Source organism: Bombina bombina, chromosome 5 (genome assembly GCF_027579735.1).
Source record: "Bombina bombina isolate aBomBom1 chromosome 5, aBomBom1.pri, whole genome shotgun sequence".
In the NCBI taxonomy this organism is placed as follows: domain Eukaryota; kingdom Metazoa; phylum Chordata; class Amphibia; order Anura; family Bombinatoridae; genus Bombina; species Bombina bombina.
In genome coordinates this window covers 828,879,534-828,902,176 of record NC_069503.1, presented here as the reverse complement: position 1 = coordinate 828,902,176, position 22,643 = coordinate 828,879,534, and the positions used below count along the sequence as shown (strand labels likewise).

At 38.6% G+C, this 22,643-nt stretch overlaps 1 protein-coding gene across 1 annotated transcript in view; it reads left to right on the top strand.

The window, feature by feature from the left end:
• SMCHD1 (structural maintenance of chromosomes flexible hinge domain containing 1) overlaps positions 1 to 22,643 on the top strand; it is a 1,770,687-nt gene that overhangs the window by 105,002 nt on the left and 1,643,042 nt on the right. The window contains exon 4 of the mRNA XM_053715865.1: positions 9,838 to 9,920. Within this exon, the coding sequence (XP_053571840.1) occupies positions 9,838 to 9,920 (83 nt within the window). The remainder of the gene's footprint in view (positions 1 to 9,837; positions 9,921 to 22,643) is intronic.

The window sequence follows — 22,643 nt, the reverse complement described above, 5'->3', positions numbered from 1 at the left end:
TTCTTTGGAGAGATGCTTACATTCTTTGGATGTGGTAAGAGCTTTGAAATATGTTGAAGCTACTAAAGATTTCAGGAAGACTTCTAGTCTATTTGTGATATTTTCTGGTTCTAGGAAAGGTCAGAAGGCTTCTGATGTTTACTTGGCTTTGTGGTTAAATTTTTTGATTCATCTAGCCTATTTGGAGTCGGGTCAAGCCCTGCCTCAGAGAATTACAGCTCATTCTACTAGATCAGTCTCTACTTCGTGGGCTTTTAAGAATGAAGCTTCAGTTGATCAGATTTGCAAAGCATCAACTTGGTCTTCTTTGCATACATTTACTAAATTCTACCGTTTTGATGTATTTGCTTCTTCGGAAGCAGTTTTTGGTAGAAAGGTTCTTCAGGCAGCTGTTTCAGTTTGATTCTTCTTCTTTTGATTTGTTTTTTTCCTTTCATTTATGAGAATAAACTTTTATATTTTGGGTTGTGGATTAATTTTTTCAGAGGAAGATGGCTGTTTTTATTTTTTCCCATCACTCTCTAGTGACTCTTGCGTGGAGTTCCACATCTTGGATATTGCTATCCAATACGTCACTAGCTCATGGACTCTTGCCAATTACATGAAAAAAAACATAATTTATGTAAGAACTTACCTGATAAATTAATTTCTTTCATATTGGCAAGAGTCCATGAGGCCCACCCCCTTATTTATGGTGGTTATGATTTTTTTGTATAAAGCAGAATTATTTCCAAATTCCTTTGTTGATGCTTTTTACTCCTTTCTTTACTTGGCTATTCGTTAAACTGAATTGTGGGTGTGGTGAGGGGTGTATTTATAGGCATTTTGAGGTTTGGGAAACTTTGCCCCTCCTGGTAGGATTGTATATCCCATACGTCACTAGCTCGTGGACTCTTGCCAATATGAAAGAAATGAATTTATCAGGTAAGTTCTTACATAAATTATGTTTTTTACCACGTGGTAGACAACATTTCTAGAGGAATTATTTTCAATCATTTAGGGTGATTGATTCAGTAGTGGCTATTACGAATGGTGTTATCTATTCTAGTGCGTCCAGTAAGTTATAAGCAATGGAAGAAACCACATTCCCTATATTTAATATGATGTTTCCCATAGCCGACTCAGGATGGAGTAGTTTCCAGCTTAGCTAAGAGAACTGCTATACCCTTAGAGGAGACAAAAATATTGTGAAGCTCAAACTAGAACCACAAGAGGGCGCTGTGGGGATATATATACAATTTTAAAAACAAATATATGATTAGATTACCTATTGATAAAATGAATAAAAACAATGTAAAAATGGGCCTAAAAGTGACTTGTGTCACATATATAATATCATACAAATGTCCTTTATAGAGTCTTGTAGATAAGTCCAAACTGTGAAATTTCTTTCACCAATATGAATGATGCATCAATGTTCAGGCTGCTCTCTCCCTTCCTCCGCTGCTGGGTAGTAGATCTGTAAAATTGTAAGCACAAGAGAGGCTCCCAAATGTGTGTATCTGTGAGGATATTGACTTATAACAGCAACTAATATTATATAATAAATAATATAGTTGCTGTTATAAGTCTGTCAAGGTATTTGAAATATTATTAAATAATATATAGAAGTATATTTATCTTTATTTAATAAATCTGTGGATGTGCACATGGTCTGTAGACAAAGGTTTGTTTCTGGGAGATCTCACACACTCAATATGCTAAATTATGCAATTGTATAATTTAGCAAGACACTGAAATATAACACGGTTTCTTTAACCCTCTGCATGATTGCCTGGGAACAAATGTTAAATGACAATAAATAATATATAGAAGTATATTTATCTTTATTTAATAAATCTGTGGATGTGCACATGGTCTGTAGACAAAGGTTTGTTTCTGGGAGATCTCACACACTCAATATGCTAAATTATGCAATTGTATAATTTAGCAAGACACTGAAATATAACACAGTTTCTTTAACCCTCTGCATGATTGCCTGGGAACAAATGTTAAATGACAACATGCTGATACTTAGAGCAGGATACATTCCCATATATTGGTTTCCTCCAAGGAAGATGCCGATCCGTCTGAGGAGATGTGAAAAATACAGGCATTTTTCAAAAGGGACGGGTAATTAGCACAGATTTATTTGAGTGGCTCATGCTGTGCGAGTACTAACCCTGGGAAATACCAGATGTGGTGATTAAGATAACACAGAGAAAACACAGACAAATGCTAAGGTGTGACTCTTAACATACAGCACAGTGAAGGCACATGGCTTACATTATGATTTCAAAACAACTGTATATGTTTTAATGGACATGAGATGTGTGTGTATATATGTGTATATATATATATATATATATGAATTAATTTAAATTCCAAAAGAGGACTCAACTAGTGAATCCTGCCTTTAGAAAATAAAAGAAAAGTTGCGCACACTTATATGTACTAGTAATAAAATGATTGTACTAGTTAAATGTAGTTGTAGAAAATACAATAGATTAACTTAATAGTTCTATTGTTTCTCTAGAAACTGATCTAATTTCAAGTGTGTTATAATAAACAACCTGAAAATTAATCACTATTGTCAGTGGAAAGTGAGCCTATATTTGATTCTATCTAAAATGTTCAGATATACATGAAATATAAAGTAAAAAACATAAAAAACATAATAAAATAATTTTGAAACAATTAGAGAATAATTTAGAATTTAAAAAAAGACAGTCTTATCCTTCTGATGATATTCCTGTGAAAAATGTGCAGGGAGATGATTTCAGTGCAGCTCGTCAAGGAAACACCCAAGGTTCTGATTGAGTGATGTAGTACAGCTGTAGAAATCTAAAAAGACAAGCGCACAGAGACACCTCTCATAGTGCAGATCAATTTGGTTTATTTACACAAACATTTAAAATACAAGATAAGTAGTGGAAGGTATTCCTTACTCACAAATATGACCTCAATCGAAATGAGGTAAGATAAGGCAATTGGATACTCAAAGTGTCCCCACACTATGCTTCTCTTGTAATGCTTAAAGAGAGCTCTCGGCGTGTCTGTCGGCAGTGACGTAAGGTGGGCGTGGCCTTACGCGTTTCACGGTAAACAACCGCTTCGTCACTGCCGACAGACACGCCGAGAGCTCTCTTCAAGCATTACAAGAGAAGCATAGCGGTATTCTACAGCTCTGAATAGAGCAGATTGTGCTATATTTACCCAAGTTCATCTGTGATTGCTAACAAGCATATGAGGAACTGTGACCACTATTACCGGAGAAAATAATACTAAGCCTCATCTACGAAATAGAGATTTGAGGACTGCCTGTACAGCCCGGCGTTTTCCAGGTTATAAGTGGGGACACTTTGAGTATCCAATTGCCTTATCTTACCTCATTTCGATTGAGGTCATATTTGTGAGTAAGGAATACCTTCCACTACTTATCTTGTATTTTAAATGTTTGTGTAAATAAACCAAATTGATCTGCACTATGAGAGGTGTCTCTGTGCGCTTGTCTTTTTAGATTTCTACATATATATATATATATATATATATATATATATGTATATATGTATATATGTGTATATTTTGAAAGCATGAATATCTTAGCCTCTGTGTGTTTAATAACATGAATAGATGTTTATGGACCTGAAGAGAAGTGATCATTAACATTTATTTTTATTTCAGATCTACATAAACGGGATTTATGTATTCAGGAAGAAACACACAGAAATGTCACATACTATATCTGGGTGAATGCAGAATATCAGGAGTTTTAAATACTACCAATCTGGAGATATAAAAATAAGCTGTTATTTGCAAAGAAATGCCAGAATACTGATAAAATTATAATGCATTTTAAGCTAATAACTAGCAGTATTAAATTACCTTAATATAATAAAATGTTAATAATAGAACATATTTGGTATCAGAATAATCAGAAAAAATAACCTAATATTAACCATCTGTTATTGGGGTTATATATATTTAATGCAGAGAGTGTAATCTGATTAAATAACCACTTTATGAAAATAATTAAGTTGTTTAAAAAAAAAAAGTTCAGAAACGCTGTATTGTATTGCTATGTTGTACTGTATGCTGCCACCCGGTGTTGCCACGAGAGAATTACAGCCAGAAAGATTTTTGGCTGTTGGAAATGGGATATCCAGTTATCCAATAGAGGGACAAGGTTTTCGAAGGGCCACCCATATTTCACACCAATGATTAAACTAATAAGTTGATGCAGAAGGAAAGAGACACACTGGTCTACAGAGTTTTGTAACTGACTGAAACTGTTTTGCGTGGGACACAGTCAAACTATAAAAACAAAGTGGGCCATATTTCTCCTATTCCATTGCAATTACACTTATTTTATATGAGGTGTGAAATTGGATCCGTTGCAAAAATTGGAAACTGGATTGCTGTTATTTGGGTGATGTATAAAAAAGTTTTACTGTAAGATAAGTCATAGGTATAGCCTTTACAGTTAATAGATTTAAAGAGCAGATTATATTTTTAAACTGTGTGCCATTGTCCTAGATAGCTCTTAGCCTACCTATTTGTATGCAAGCATTTAAAGTAAACAATTACTATTGCTGAGCCTGGCAGAGTCAAATAAATAAATTGTATTTTAAATTGGTAATCACAGCCTATATATTATATATATTGTTTAAATCTGTATCTGATTTGCTAAGTAAATCATCTGTGAAAGTTCTGATATTGTAAGTTAATTCTGTATTAGGATAAATTGCAGTTAAATAGCAGAATATATATATATTATCCTATTGTTGAAAGAGCACAGTTTAGAATTGTATTGCTTGGATGTTAAAGGTTTTAATCCCATTGTGTTAAATAAATAAGGCTAAATTGTGAAGGTATATTTTTCTGGGTTTTGTAAGAAGGATAGCATATCTTAAGAGTTGGTTTTAACGCATATAAATTTTGTTTCATTTCCTTTTATTGCAAATATACTTCAATATGTTTATGGAAATTAACTAAATAAAAGAATTCAGATATTTATATTAATTGTATGGTCTAGTAGGTGCATGGTTGATAAGGGTTTCTATTTCTTTGTTTTGTGTTTATAACCCTGCCATAAACTTATATATATTATTTGGATAACACTGCTAAGATTTTCATAAATATACTGACAAGTCAATATCCTCACAGATACACACATTTGGGCGCCTCTCTTGTGCTTACAATTTTACAGATCTACTACCCTTAGAGGAGAGTTGGGTTTTTCAAAGGTCCTATGGACAACAAATTAGAATGGGTATGTACACCAGGGTTTCCAAGGCAACCAGCTTTTTACTTTACTGCCGTCACTAGTGCGCCGGCATATTGGTTTGATGCGTTGTTTGATGCTACCAAGTCAGAAACTCCCCTGGATAAACTCCAGGATAGGATATAAGCTTTCAAATTGGCTAATTCCTTTGTTTCAAATTCTTCCCTTCAAGTTATCAAACTGGGAGCATAGATTTCAGGTTTCTCTGTTCCAGCTCACAGAGCCTTATGGTTAGAACCTTGTTCTTTGGATGTATGCTCTAAGTCTAAGCTTTTAGTGATTCCATACAAGGGAAAGACCTTGTTGGAACCTGGCTTGACGGAAATAATCTCCTTTGAAATTTTAAAGAATTTAAAAAAGAAAAAGAAAAAGAAAAAAAAGAAAGATCTAAATAACCTGCTGTTGAATCAAAGACAGCATGACGGACATGCCCCCGATCCGGGATCGGATCTTGTAGGGGGCAGACTTTCAGTCTTCGCTCGGGCTTGGGATCGAGATGTTCAGAATCTCTGGGCAATAGAAAATAGTGCCCCAGGGATTCAAATTAGAGTTCAAGAGTTTTCCTCCAAGAGGCAGGTTTCTGCTTTCAAGATTATCTGCAGATCAGACAAAAGGAGAGGCGTTCTTACACTGCGTAAGAGACACCTCAGACCTTGGAATGATTGTTCCAGTTCCAATACAGGTACTGGGTCTGGTTTTGTTTATACCAATCGGTTTGTGGTTCCCAAAAAAGAGGGAACCTTCAGACCACTTTTTAGATCTCAAGAGTCTAAACAGATTTTCTTAGTGTACCGTCCTTCAAGATGGCAACTATTCGTTCCATTCTTCCCTTGATCCAAGAGGGTTGATTTATGACAACAGTGGATTTAAAGGACGCGTTTCCACTTTGTGGCTCTTCTTTTCGCTCTTGCCACAGCTCTCAGAGTTTTTACAAAGGCTCTGGGAGCGCTGTTGGCGGTGCTTCTGTTACGGGGCATTGCAGTGGTGTCCTATCTGGACGACAGTCTAGTCCATGCGCTATCCTTACAGCTAACAAGATTTCAAACTGACTTGGTGTTATCCTTCCCGTGGTCTTACGGGTGGAAGGTAAATTTGGAAAAGAGTTCCTTAGTCCCATGACAAGGGTAACTTTCTTGGGAACCATAATAGATTCCATAACAATGACAATTTTTCTGACGTAATGTCAGGAAATCAGAGATTATCGATACTTGTTTAGTGATTCAGTCCACTCCTCGGCCTTCAGTGGCTCAGTGCATGGAGGTTATCGGGCTGATGGTGACGGCAATGGACATTGCTCGGTTCCATCTCAGATCTCTGCAGTTAAGCATGCTCAGGCAATGGATCGGAAATTATACAGATTTGTCTCCTCAAATACTACTGGAGCAGGAGACAAGGGATTCTCTTCAGTGGTGGTTATCTCTGGATCATCTCTCCCAGGGAACCTGCTTTCGCACACCATCTTGGGTGTTTGTAACAACAGACGCCAGCCTTCTGTGGAGCAGTCTGGGGCTCCCTAAAGGCTCAGGGGGTTTGGACTCAGCCAGAGTCTTTTCTTCCTATAAACATTCTGGAGCTGAGAGCAATCTACCATGTTCTTCTGGCCTGGCCTCAGTTAGCCTCGGTCCAGTTTATCAGGTTTCAGTCGATCAAAATGACGTCAGTGGCTTACATCAATCATCAGGGAGGAACCAGGAGTTACTTAGCGATGACAGAGGTATCCAAAATAATTCAGTGGGCGGAGGCCCAATCTTGCTGCCTGTTGGCGAGCTACATCCAAGGGGTGAAACATTTGGGCGGATTTCCTGCACAGGCAGTCCTTTCATCCAGGGAAGTGGGAACTCCATCCGAATGTGTTCTCAAGCTTTTTTCCTCCGTTTGCTTTTCTTCCTCGGGCCATTGCTCGAATGAAGCAGGAGAGGGCTTCGGTGATCCTCATAGCACTGAATTCGCCTTGTAGGATTTGGTATGCAGATCTGGTGGACATGTCATCTCTGCCACCTTGGAGACTTCCGTTGAGGAAGGACATTCCAATTCAAGGGCCCCTCCTTCACACAAATCTGGTTTATCTGAAACTGACTGCTTGGGGATTGAATACTTATTATCCAAGCAGGGTTTTTCTGACTCGGTCATTGTGACCATGATTCCGTCTCGAAAACCTGTTATTAGTCAAGTTTATCATAAGATATGGCGTAAATATCTCTATTGGTGTGAATCCATGGACTACTCATGGAGTAGATAGGATTCATCAAATTTTGTCTTTTTTCCAAGGTTTATCGTCAAGTTCCCTAACGGGTAAAATCTCTGTCTTTCTCTATTTTGTTACTCAAATGTCTGGTAGATTTCCCAGATATACAATCATTTTGTCAGGCCTTGGTCAGGATCAGGCCTGTGTTCATAACAGTTACTCCTCCATGGAGTCTGAATTTAGTTTTCAGAATTCTTCAAGGGGCTCCGTTTGAGCTTATTCTTTCCTTTAAATATTGAGTTGTTATCTTGGAAAGTTTTATTTCTTCTGCTCGGAGAGTGTCAAAGCTCTCGGCATTTCAGTATGAGTCTCCTTATCTTATTTCCATTCAGATAAAATAGTTTTACGTACTAACTTAGGATTTCTTCCTAAGGTTGTTTCTGACCGGAACATTAATCAGGAGATGGTTGTTCCTTCCTTGTGTCCTAATCCTTCTTCTAAGAAGGAAAGACATTTGGACGTGGTCCGTACTTTAAAGTTTTACCTGCAGGCGACTGAGGACTTTCGTTAGTCTTCTTCTTTGTTTGTGGTTTTATCAGGAAAACGCAAGGGACAGGAAGCTACTGCTACTTCTCTTTCTTTTTGTCTGAAGAGCATCATACGTTTTGCATATGAGACTGCTGGATAGAAGCCTCCTGAGAGAGTTATGGCTCCTTTCACGAGAGCTGTTGCTTCCTCATGGGCATTCAAAAATGAAGCTTCTGTGGAACAGATTTGTAAGGTTGCAACTTGGTTCTCTCTTCACACTTTTTCAAAGTTTTACAAATTTGACATTTTTGCCTCGGCTGTGGCTGTTTTTGGGAGAAAGGTTCTTTAAGCAGTGGTGCCTTCCGTTTAGGTTCCCTGTCTTGTCCCTCCCCTATCATCTGTGTACTCTAGCTTGGGTATTGAATCTCATTAGTAATTAAGATGATCCGTGGACTCATTGTGTCTTAAAGAAAAGAAAATGTATGCTTACCTGATAAATTTGTTCTTATAAACAGGTTGTGGGTTATTGTAAACTTCAGACACCTCTGCACCTTGGCTTTTTCTTTCTCTTCCTAGCTTCGGTCGAATGACTGGAGTGGGAGGGAAGGGAGGAGCTATTTAACAGCTCTGCTCTGGTGCTCTTTGCCTCCTCCTGCTGACCAGGAGGTGAATATCCCATTAGTAATTAAGATGATCCGTGGACTCATCGTGTCAAAAAATAAATAATTTTATCAAGTAAGCATAAATTTTCTTTTTGCATATTTGTGCTGTTGTGAGAGATTATATTCGGGGTTGAAAAATTGAGACTGCAGAATTCATTAAAAGTTGCATTTTCAGTTGAATGAGCTATTTAAATTGCTTTTGTTTGATTTATTCATTGCAAAATAGCTGACGAGGTGTGTGTGTTTGTGTGTATGTGTATATGTATGTATGTATGCATGTATGTATGTATATATTTTCTTTCTATTGTTCCCCCATTTTTTTTGGGACCTGAAAAAAGAAAAATTCATTTTTTTTAGTCACAAATACAATTTTAGAGCTTTCTTTTTTTCCAGGCATTTAGAACTTTAGTAAATTAATTCTTAATGTCTCAGTATACCTATTAGTTTGGTGACTGGCCCTTTAATTTAACCCAGTGTATGGTATCACATTGCTCTCCCACTTAGGAACAGAATTCCCCTAGATTTCATTAGTTTCTTAGAAAAATTTTTCATTTTGTCTCTTAGAGGTTTTTAATATCACCTTTCATTCTGGGCTATTATTAGTATTTATTAACACTTATTAATATTTATTAGAATTTATTAGCATGTATTAGCCTTTTATAATATGATAAATAAATAAATAAATATTGTTGATGATCTAGAGTATTAACCAACAACAAACCTTTTTTCACTCTTTGTTAATTTTTTCTGACTGATCGCTTGCTAGATTCATTTGGTTTTGTTTTGAAATCAGCACACACATTTGTATGTTTTTTTACACTATTTATATTCTTTGAATTGCACTCATGTGATCAGCGTTACCTAATCCTCACCCCATTGGTTATTACCTAGCATTTAATCCCACTACAGGTGGACACCTGTAGATCTCTGATGAAGCGCATGTGAGCATGAGCGAAACGCGTCAGTTCTAGCACCCCCTGCACACCTGTGTTAGTGCTACTCACCTATTGTTTGAATAAACTACCTGGCATCCCAGCTTTCTCCTGTTCCTCGTCTTTTCTTCTCGTATCCTATATATGTATATATGTGTGTGTATAGTATAGAACTTGAGATCAGTAAAAATTAAAACTTGACATCAATATCACTGTGTCATACTTAGTACTTTTAATAACTACTTTCAACTTATTTTCTTTATAAAGCATTCGCCTTGGCAGAGTTAATAGACAACTCATTATCGGCAACTACATATAATCCTGATATTCGCAACATACAAATAAGACTGGTAAGAATTCTTTTTTTCTTAATGTACACTTTTTATTATGCTTACTTGCCACTATTGTAGATTGACGTGCATAGCTTCTGCCCTCAGTGTGAACTAAAAGGTGGTATGTAATAATTTTTTTTTATGTACTTTTATTTTTTCTATAAACAGAACCTTCCCTATTTTCTTTTAATCGAATTACATAGTGATACCACTACAAGCAGGTACTAACTACAAAAAAGAGGGCATGCGAATATGAGGAATATTTAAAAAAAAAAAAAAAAATTCCCAATGATTTATGAATAAGGAGAAATTTCCAATACTTAGTATTTCTTTATTTTGCAGTGTTTTCCCCGCTTTCATTTTAAACCTTTTATTGCCATAAAAAATGAAGCAGAATTTAAACCTCTACATCTAACTATTATATACAATAATAAACTGCAAGGCTTTATTGGGAAAGGCATTTATGAGAATTTTTTTATTGATATTTAAATGAGCAGTTAATTAATAAATTAACAAATGCACATCCGTTTAAATTATACTAAACAAGCAAGAATTGGAAGATAGCAGACAACACATTTTCAGAAGCAAGACAGTGTGTTTGTTGACAGACATATGTAAAATAATTCCAAAAGAAATGCCACTCTAACTCCTGAGATTTCCCATACCCAGTATATCTTGCTTTTCACTTTCTTTGCATATATTTATGCTTCCAGTATTAAAATAATTTCACTCATGCTCCCTTGGATAACATTTCTGGACTAGTCTGTCCCTTTTAAGTGACATGAAACCCAATTTCTCTTGTTAAGTGTATCCAGTCCACGGATCATCCATTACTTGTGGGATATTCTCCTTCCCAACAGGAAGTTGCAAGAGGATCACCCACAGCAGAGCTGCTATACAGCTCCTCCCCTCACTGCCATATCCAGTCATTCTCTTGCAACTCTCAACTAAAATGGAGGTCGTAAGAGGACTGTGGTGTTTTATACTTAGTTTATTTCTTCAAAAGTTTGTTATTTTTAAATGGTACCGGAGTGTACTGTTTATCTCAGGCAGTATTTAGAAGAAGAATCTGCCTGCGTTTTCTATGATCTTAGCAGAAGTAACTAAGATCCTTTGCTGTTCTCACATATTCTGAGGAGTGAGGTAACTTCAGAGGGGGAATAGCATGCAGGTTTTCCTGCAATAAGGTATGTGCAGTTAAAATATTTTTCTAGGGATGGAATTTGCTAGAAAATGCTGCTGATACCGAAGTAATGTAAGTAAAGCCTTAAATGCAGTGATAGTGACTGGTATCAGGCTTATTAATAGAGATACATACTCTTATAAAAGTGTATTTTAAAACGTTTGCTGGCATGTTTAATCATTTTTTATATATGTTTGGTGGTAAAACTTATTGGGGCCTAGTTTTTTCCACATGGCTGGCTTGAATTTAGCCTAGAAACAGTTCCCTGAGGCTTCCCACTGTTGTAATATGAGTGGGAGGGGCCTATTTTGGCGTTTTTTTTGCACAGCAAAAATTACAGACACAGACATCCAGCTTCTTCCTGCATGATCCAGGACTTCTCTGAAGGGCTCAAAAGGCTTCAAAAGTCGTATTGAGGGAGGTAAAAAGCCACAGTAGAGCTGTGGCAGTTGTTGTGACTGTTTAAAAAACGTTTTTGTAATTTGTTATTCCGTTTTTGGTATTAAGGGGTTAATCATCCATTTGCAAGTGGGTGCAATGCTCTGCTAACTTATTACATACACTGTAAAAATTTCGTTAGTGTAACTGCATTTTTTCTCTGTTATTTCAAAATTTGGGAAAATTTGTGTTTCTTAAAGGCGCAGTAAAGTTTTTTATATTGCTTGTAAACTTGTTTTAAAGTGTTTTCCAAGCTTGCTAGTCTCATTGCTAGTCTGTTTAAACATGTCTGACACAGAGGAACCTACTTGTTCATTATGTTTGAAAGCCATGGTGGAGCCCCATAGGAGAATGTGTACTAAATGTATTGATTTCACCTTAAACAGTAAAGATCAGTCTTTATCTATAAAAGAATTATCACCAGAGGGTTCTGTCGAGGGGGAAGTTATGCCGACTAACTCTCCCCACGTGTCAGACCCTTCGCCTCCCGCTCAGGGGACGCACGCTAATATGGCGCCAATTAAATCAGGGACGCCCATAGCGATTACCTTGCAGGACATGGCTGCAATCATGAATAATATCCTGTCAGAGGTATTATCTAGATTGCCTGAATTAAGAGGCAAGCGTGATAGCTCTGGGGTTAGGAGAGATACAAAGCGCGCAAATGCTGTTAGAGCCATGTCTGATACTGCGTCACAGTATGCAGAACATGAGGACGGAGAGCTTCAGTCTGTGGGTGACATCTCTGACTCGGGGAAACCTGATTCAGAGATTTCTAATTTTAAATTTAAGCTTGAGAACCTCCGTGTATTGCTTGGGAAGGTATTAGCTGCTCTGAATGACTGTAACACAGTTGCAATTCCAGAGAAATTGTGTAGGCTGGATAGATACTATGCGGTGCCGGTGTGTACTGACGTTTTTCCTATACCTAAAAGGCTTACAGAAATTATTAGCAAGGAGTGGGATAGACCCGGTGTGCCCTTTTCCCCACCTCCTATATTTAGAAAAATGTTTCCAATAGACGCCACTACACGGGACTTATGGCAGATGGTCCCTAAGGTGGAGGGAGCAGTTTCTACTTTAGCAAAGCGCACCGCTATCCCGGTTGAGGACAGTTGTGCTTTTTCAGATCCAATGGATAAAAAATTGGAGGGTTTCCTTAAGAAAATGTTTATTCAACAAGGTTTTATTTTACAGCCCCTTGCATGCATTGCGCCTGTCACTGCTGTGGCGGCATTCTGGTTTGAGGCCCTGGAAGAGGCCATCCAGACAGCTCCATTGAATGAAATTATTGACAAGCTTAGAACGCTTAAGCTAGCTAACTCATTTGTTTCTGATGCCATTGTTCATTTGACTAAACTAATGGCTAAGAATTCCGGATTCGCCATCCAGGCGCGTAGGGCGCTATGGCTTAAATCCTGGTCAGCTGACGTGACTTCAAAGTCTAAATTACTCAACATTCCTTTCAAGGGGCAGACCTTATTCGGGCCTGGCTTGAAGGAAATTATTGCTGACATTAGTGGAGGCAAGGGTCATACCCTTCCTCAGGACAGGGCCAAATCAAAGGCCAAACAGTCTAATTTTCGTGCCTTTCGAAATTTCAAGGCAGGAGCAGCATCAACTTCCTCCGCTTCAAAACAAGAGGGAACTGTTGCTCATTCCAGACAGGCCTGGAAACCTAACCAGTCCTGGAACAAGGGCAAGCAGGCCAGGAAGCCTGCTGCTGCCCCCAAGACAGCATGAAGGAACGGCCCCCTATCCGGAAACGTATCTATTGGGGGGCAGACTTTCTCTCTTCGCCCAGGCGTGGGCAAGAGATGTTCAGGATCCCTGGGCGTTGGAGATCATATCTCAGGGATATCTTCTGGACTTCAAAGCTTCTCCTCCACAAGGGAGATTTCATCTTTCAAGGTTATCATCAAACCAGATAAAGAAAGAGGCATTCCTAAGCTATGTGCAAGACCTCCTAGTAATGGGAGTGATCCATCCAGTTCCGCGGACGGAACAAGGACAGGGATTTTATTCAAATCTGTTTGTGGTTCCCAAGAAAGAGGCAACCTTCAGACCAATCTTGGATCTAAAGATCTTAAACAAATTCCTCAGAGTTCCATCATTCAAAATGGAAACTATTCGGACCATCCTACCCATGATCCAAGAGGGTCAGTACATGACCACAGTGGACTTAAAGGATGCCTACCTTCACATACCGATTCACAAAGATCATCATCGGTTCCTAAGGTTTGCCTTTCTAGACAGGCATTACCAATTTGTAGCTCTTCCCTTCGGGTTGGCCACTGCCCCGAGAATTTTTACAAAGGTTCTGGGCTCACTTCTGGCGGTTCTAAGACCGCGAGGCATAGCGGTGGCTCCGTATCTAGACAACATCCTGATACAGCATCAAGCTTTCAAATTGCCAAGTCTCATACAGAGATAGTTCTGGCATTTCTGAGGTCGCATGGGTGGAAAGTGAACGTTGAAAAGAGTTCTCTATCACCACTCACAAGAGTCTCCTTCCTAGGGACTCTTATAGATTCTGTAGAGATGAAAATTTACCTGACGGAGTCCAGGTTATCCAAACTTCTAAATGCTTGCCGTGTCCTTCATTCCATTCCACGCCCGTCAGTGTCTCAGTGCATGAAGTAATCGGCTTAATGGTAGCGGCAATGGACATAGTGCCATTTGCGCGCCTGCATCTCAGACCTCTGCAATTATGCATGCTAAGTCAGTGGAATGGGGATTACTCAGATTTGTCCCCTCTACTAAATCTGGATCAAGAGACCAGAGATTCTCTTCTCTGGTGGCTTTCTCTGGTCCATCTGTCCAAGGGTATGACCTTTCGCAGGCCAGATTGGACGATTGTAACAACAGATGCCAGCCTTCTAGGTTGGGGCGCAGTCTGGAACTCCCTGAAGGCTCAGGGATCGTGGACTCAGGAGGAGAAACTCCTCCCAATAAATATTCTGGAGTTAAGAGCAATATTCAATGCTCTTCTAGCTTGGCCTCAGTTAGCAACACTGAGGTTCATCAGATTTCAGTCGGACAACATCACGACTGTGGCTTACATCAACCATCAAGGGGGAACCAGGAGTTCCCTAGCGATGTTAGAAGTCTCAAAGATAATTCGCTGGGCAGAGTCTCACTCTTGCCACCTGTCAGCGATCCACATCCCAGGCGTAGAGAACTGGGAGGCGGATTTTCTAAGTCGTCAGACTTTTCATCCGGGCGAGTGGGAACTCCATCCGGAGGTGTTTGCTCAACTGGTCCATCGTTGGGGCAACCCAGAACTGGATCTCATGGTGTCTCACCAGAATGCCAAGCTTCCTTGTTACGGATCCAGGTTCAGGGACCCGGGAGCAACGCTGATAGATGCTCTAGCAGCTCCTTGGTTCTTCAATCTGGCCTATGTGTTTCCACCGTTTCCTCTGCTCCCTCGACTGATTGCCAAAATCAAACAGGAGAGAGCATCAGTGATTCTGATAGCGCCTGCGTGGCCACGCAGGACCTGGTATGCAGACCTAGTGGACATGTCATCTCTTCCACTATGGACTCTGCCTCTGAGGCAGGACCTTCTAATACAAGGTCCTTTCAATCATCCAAATCTACTTTCTCTGAGACTGACTGCATGGAGATTGAACGCTTGATTCTATCAAGGCGTGGCTTCTCCGAGTCAGTCATTGATACCTTAATACAGGCTCGGAAGCCTGTCACCAGGAAAATCTACCATAAGATATGGCGTAAATATCTTTATTGGTGTGAATCCAAGAGTTACTCATGGAGTAAGGTTTGGATTCCTAACATATTGTCCTTTCTCCAAGAGGGTTTGGACGAAGGCTTATCAGCTAGTTCTTTAAAAGGACAGATCTCTGCTCTGTCTATTCTTTTGCACAAGCGTCTGGCAGAAGTTCCAGACGTCCAGGCATTTTGTCAGGCTTTGGTTAGGATTAAGCCTGTGTTTAAAACTGTTGCTCCCCCGTGGAGCTTAAACTTGGTTCTTAAAGTTCTTCAGGGAGTTCCGTTTGAACCCCTTCATTCCATTGATATTAAACTTTTATCTTGGAAAGTTCTGTTTTTGATGGCTATTTCCTCGGCTCGAAGAGTCTCTGAGTTATCTGCCTTACATTGTGATTCTCCTTATCTTATTTTTCATTCAGACAAGGTAGTTCTGTGTACCAAACCTGGGTTTTTACCTAAGGTGGTTTCTAACAGGAATATCAATCAAGAGATTGTTGTTCCATCATTGTGTCCTAATCCTTCTTCAAAGAAGGAATGTCTTTTGCATAATCTGGACGTAGTCCGTGCCTTGAAGTTTTACTTACAGGCTACTAAAGATTTTCGTCAAACATCTGCCCTGTTTGTTGTTTACTCTGGACAGAGGAGAGGTCAAAAAGCTTTGGCAACCTCTCTCTCCTTTTGGCTTCGGAGCATAATACGCTTAGTCTATGAGACTGCTGGACAGCAGCCCCCTGAAAGGATTACAGCTCATTCTACTAGAGCTGTGGCTTCCACCTGGGCCTTTAAAAATGAGGCCACTGTTGAACAGATTTGCAAGGCTGCGACTTAGTCTTCGCTTCACACCTTTTCAAAATTTTACAAATTTGACACTTTTGCTTCTTCGGAGGCTGTTTTTGGGAGAAAGGTTCTACAGGCAGTGGTTCCTTCCGTTTAAGTTCCTGCCTTGTCCCTCCCATCATCCGTGTACTTTAGCTTTGGTATTGGTATCCCACAAGTAATGGATGATCCGTGGACTGGATACACTTAACAAGAGAAAACATTTATGCTTACCTGATAAATTTATTTCTCTTGTAGTGTATCCAATCCACGGCCCGCCTTGTCCTTTTCAGGCAGGTCTAAATTTTAATTAAACTACAGTCACCACTGCACCCTATGGTTTCTCCTTTCTCGTCTTGTTTCGGTCGAATGACTGGATATGGCAGTGAGGGGAGAAGCTATATAGCAGCTCTGCTGTGGGTGATCCTCTTGCAACTTCCTGTTGGGAAGGAGAATATCCCACAAGTAATGGATGATCCGTGGACTGGATACACTACAAGAGAAATAAATTTATCAGGTAAGCATAAATTATGTTTTTCTTTGTTTCATGTTTCAGAGAGAATACAGTTTTAAAAAAAAATCCAATTTTTTTCTATTATCAAATTGGTGTTAATCTTATGTTGTTGTTTGTTGAAGAGACATCTAGATAGTTAGTGCGAATGTCTGAAGTACATGAAAGGAAATAGTCCTTCCATCTAATGTATAACAGTTGCAAAACTGCTGCCATATAGTGCTGCAGGTGCACGCTCCTGAACTTACCTTCCTTCATTTCAACAAAGGATAACAAACACAATTTAATAGAAGTAAAGTGGAAAGTTATTTAAAATTGTTCTATCTGAAAAATGAAAGAAACATTTTGGATTTTATGTCGCTTTAAATAATTGTAATCGTATCCTCTATTTACATCTAAATCCATCCAGTCATTAATATATCTAAGGGGCCCGGCATATTGCATGCAACAGAACAACTTTCACGTTGTAAGTGGAAGTGTTTGTCAAAAGCGGGAGTCGGCCCAGTGTCATACAGTATTTGGCGTGGTTTCTTCCTTGCAGCATGTCGCATTACATCTCAGTCAGTATTCTTAGCTCCTGAGAACAGATCTACAGTGCACGGGTGCCTAGCAGGGAAGTGGTGAGATTCCCTGACTAAGCATTTTTTCCTTTTCTTGGAAGATAATTGGTATGTTTGGATAATATTGCTGCAGTGGTTAATGGAGGACTCATTCTCTGTTCTGTCAGGAGGAGTTTAGCCCTCCTACTATATTAGAACCTTTTTATAAATGCATGTTTTAAAAGACATTCACAATGTGCTCCCAATTAGGCAATATGTGCCATTCTCCTCAGGTGGTTTCAGCACCTACAATGTCTTCTCGGGACTCTTTCCTCTGATATGCCTGTCAGTATATATCAGGGTTATAATACAATTTATTTATTATTATTCTTTAAAATAACCTATTTAAATGTATATGCAAAACAATTGAAATTAATATTTATTCTTAAACTCTTGAGATTAGTTAAATTTATAAACACGTTGAAATATATTTATATATAGAAAATAGAATATATTAGGAATCAACTATACACACTTATGCTGTTATAACATTCTTTACAAAGTAAATCAAAATTATATCTCTAAAATGGACCTTACTTACAATGAATCACATAAAAATATCACAATAAAATACCAGAATCTTCTATAATTGACCAATAACTCTAATTCACTGCCCAAAATGGATTACAAATGTACTAGAGATTTAAATACCATAACCAATATATACAAGATTCCACAATAATAAGCCTGACTTAGAGATATGAAATACAAAAGACCTTTATCTAGCAAATATGTTTATTTAGCATTAATGTGACTAGCTCTAAACTACACAGGACTATGGATATAAAAGTAAAATACAAAAATATGCTCTTTAAATACCAGCTGCAATCTAACTGTAGCAACAATTAATGTATTTGCTTTAAAATCACTGCCATACTTTACAACATAAGCCAATATAAATGTTTCAGCGTTTTCAGATAGATCCAGATTCATCTCATATGAAGAAAGGTATTGCAATATGGATAAGGAAGTTAGCCCAATTTTTGCTTATAGAGACTTTCCAAAAAGGCCAGCAAGGTTATCAGTCAAAAATTTAGCAAGCAAAGACCCCTTTCTATCCTCTTGCATGAGTTTATATCAGGTGATATACCCCACCCCTATTTATTCTAATCATTAGTGAACCTTTTGGATACGCACAATGGTGCTGTCTGTGATAGGCCCTCTGGAGCTGAACATCTCTTATTGGCTTACAATAGTCAATTCATTTGGCTGTAATACCAGTTCCAAACCACTAGGGGGTAGCAGATAACCAGAAATGCAGTCTCACCATCAATACTACTGCAGTTTAAATATCACACCTTAAAATGTTCAATATACTATAATTTCTTATATTGATAAACATATTTGGTCACATATATGTCCCATCTAATATGATTTAGCATGTATTTAGATACTAAACATGAGTATACTCCAATCATCATATTAGTAAGCAATTATACTGTTAATTACTTGGTCTTCACAGAATCATAGCGTTCAACATCCTGGCATTATATTGTATCTTAATATGGATACAGTATATTTCATGTTTCTATTAATTTTGAGTGCATGGACTTATGTTTATGACCAATATTCATAGGACATCTTGTTGGTTTATTACACGTCTGAAAAATAAAGAAACAGATGTTATTTTGAAATAAGTCAATAGTAATAAATATCAATGCAGTTATTTATTTTTAATTCATTATATCCAACACAGTATGTAACATGTGACGTATCTCTTAGATCATTATATATATTCAGGCAGTCTGCGGTACACATTAATTTACCCAAGAACTTTATAGATAATTTGTCATCAAAAGTATATAGGTTAAGATATTTTAAAATCTTAATTCTTAGGCTTTCGACTTCCCATATTACCCTTCTTAGGCATAGACAATCTCCCAGATTCATATGTTCATATTTAATATGTCTGAATATATATTCATTTGAGTATCTTAAACTACATGAAAATTACGCACAAGTCATTTATCTGAGAATTTGCTGTTATCTGAGCCAGCAGCCTTTCCAAATGAGAATGTGTATTAGATCTTCAAAGAGGGTCTAGTGCATATCATGCAGATTTTCACACGTGTCTGTTAAATGACCATATCCTGGGATTCTGAGCATGTCTTCCATCAAAACACAGAATATTCTCCGTCACCCCAGGATGCAGCCTGGCTTGGGTAATAACTAGGCTCATGTTTACCCTTCCTGTGGAGCTATAAGCTTCAAATGATTAATTAGTGATCTACCTTCACTAATTGAACAATTGTATCATCTCTTTTGTTTTCAACTTGTCTTATGCAGTGAGGGGGCAGGGGGCTTTAGTGAGACCAATTCATATCAAATTAGATATTAGCCAAAAAATTAAATATTAGATTATGTGATACAGCTGTAGTTTATTTAATGTTATTTCACAGGTGGCCTGACATGCCCAGGCTAGAACCTTAGTCTAGTTCCAAGTCACTTGCATGCAGTGCTCTGAGACCCCTTTCTCCAGACATCCTCAGGGGTTATTTCCCGTCCACTTGATTTTTGTGACTCAATTACAATGGGCAGCTAGTGCTGCTCAGCGGCCAGTCATGTTACATTTTCTAGAGAGGTAGATTTTTGGTAAGTTCTGATGGGGAACTTTCATCCTCTAGCTCCTATATTGAAATGGGTCTAGAGACTGAAGATCTTAATTTTAGATTTAAATTAGAACATTTAAGGTAATTACTTAAGGAGGTTATTTCCATTCTAGACGTTCCTGAGCCTAAACCTTATGAGGAAAAGAAAGTTCACAAACTGGATATGGTTTTTCAACTTAAGTTAAAAACCCCTGAAGTCTTTCTTGTTCCTTCTTTGATGGCGGACATTTATATCTAAAGAATGTGAGAAGCCTGGAATACCTTTTTCTCCTTCTTCAAATTTCAAGAAAATGTTTCCGGTTCCGGAGTCTTATTTGGAGGTGTGGAGTACTGTTCCCAAGGTGGATAGTGCAATTTCTACTCTAGCTAAGTGTACCACTATCCTGCTAGAAGATACTTCCTTTAAGGACCCCTAGAATAGAAAGTTGGAGGGGTACCTGAGAAGGTTGATACAGATGGTTTCCTTTCCAGCCTGCTGCAGGTATTGTGACAGAGGTGGGAGTGGCTACCTTTCAGTGCGACTACCTCTCTGAACTAAACGCGGTTGAATCACCTCTGGATGACATCCATGACAGCATTCGAGCCTTAAAGACGGCCAATGCTTTTATTTGCAATGCCATAATATTCAAATAATTCACCTTAATGCTAAATCCTCTGGTTTTGCTGTGCTCGCTAGATGAGCTCTCTGGCTAAAGTTATGAACAGTGAACATGGTTTCGAAGTCCAGACTTCTTTCTTTGGCTTTTAAGGGTAAGACCTTATTTGGACCAGGGTTCCATTATTTCTACCATTACTGGGGGCAAGGGAGCCTACCTTCCACAGGATAAGAAGTCTAGAACTAAGGGGTGTCGTCCTGGGAATCTCCGTTCCTTTTGTCATATTAGGACTCCAAGAAACTCGACCTCCACCAAGCCAGATCAGCCCTGGAGTACCTGGAAACCTACCCAGTCTTCAAATAAGAACAAGAAGTCTAACCCTGACAACAAGTCTGTATGAAGGGTTGGCCCCTGACACGGGCTCGGGTCGAGTAAGGGGACAAACTATTTTAGACTTGTGGACCCAAAATGTTCAGGATCCATGGGTTCTGGACATTATCTTCCAGGGATGCAGAATAGGCTTTCGGTCTCAGCCGTCAAAGGGCAGATTCCTTCTCTCCAGGATAATGCCTTACAATCGCTAGTCATCACAACAAAGAACACGTAATTAGGACGTACCCAGCTCATTCACGTATTGTCTGAACCACTGATCGCATAACAGAGCGCTACATGTAGAAAAAAGTGAGTAGTAAATCCGGACCAATTTCTCAAACCTCTATGCCAACTCTAAGAAGTATACTGCAATCTCTCTGATGCAGTTGGTAAAGTAATATGTGTAAAAAGGGGGTGGAAAGAGTGGCGCTCTGGGATGAGCTAGAGGGGTATATTAACAAATAGCCACTTTGTATATGACATAGAGGCAATATCTAAAAATTGAAAATAACGATCTAAAAAGGTGGATAATCTATGATTAAAAACAAAACTTTATGAATGGGGAAAAAAGAAAAGAAAAGGTAGACAATCGAATATCTCAAGTTGAAAAAAAAAAACGGATTTCATCCATTAATTGTGGGATATATTCCTCCTGCTAACAGGAAGTGGCAAAGAGCACCACAGCAGAGCAATAGGAAGGGTAAAGTTTATGTGGTGATAAAAAGATAGTTTAGTTTTTCTTCAATCAAGAATTTTTTATTTTAAATTGTACCGGTGTGTACTGTTTTTACTCTGGCATGATATGGAAGAAGAATCATGCCTTGAGTCTGATGATCTTAGCAGTAGTAACTAAGATCAATGTTCGTTCCCACAAGTGTTGCTGAGGAAGTACAGGAGAAGTCTTCAGTATGGGGGAACTATTTATCGCTGCAAGCAATTTCAAGGTATGTGCAGTCATTTACATTCTGAGGAGACATGATATATCAGAACTTGGCTGACATATTCCCCATGCGGGGCAAGGGTAAGCAGTATTCCTTATTACAGGGTGGTACTGTGGTAACCTGTGTATTATCCCATTCTAAATAACATGGGATATTTATGGGCTATGTGGTTAGACACTGGGGCAGCCTAGGAAACCTATAGTAGACGATTATGGGGGTTATTGAGGCTGTGTTTAATATATTATGTGGGGTTCACATGGCATTTTATTGCAAAATGAAGCAGTGTGTACATATGTTATTTGAAAAACGCTCCCCATGCGGTTTGCTCTTGTTTTGGCTCATCGGACATGATGGGCGGGGCCTAATTTCGCGCTTCACTGCGCAGTTTTCTGGAGAGGTAGCAGCCATTAACTCCGGTTGGAACCAGACTGTGCGGCTGTACTTTGGAGTGGGACCAGATAGTTTTGACAGGTCTTGGGGGCAGGTAGGAGCCACAGCAGAGCTGTGGCGAGGTGCAGAAGTCATTAAGTAAAAAATTGTCTGCAGATCGTTTTTTTCCTGCCTAATTTTCTGAAATTAAAATTTAACTCTCCTTTTGCTTGTGGTGCAACATCCGATGGCACATTAGGCTCTAAAAATATCAAAATTGTTCTTTTTGATTATCGTTTTAACAACTTTGCAAAAACAGTGTACACTTTTTATTCTTAAAGGCGCAGTAACCGTTTTTGTGCTGAATTGGTTTTCATATATAATAAAGATTGGGAAAGACTTGTGCTGTTATTACTAGTCTGTACAACATGTCTGACATGGGAAGTCAGTGTTCTATGTGTTTAGAAGCCATGGTGGAACCCCCTCTTACATTGTGCCCTTTTTGTACTGAAAGGGCCTTAAACTGTAAGGATCACATTTTAAATAAAGAAAATGGACCTCAGGAAGATTATCAG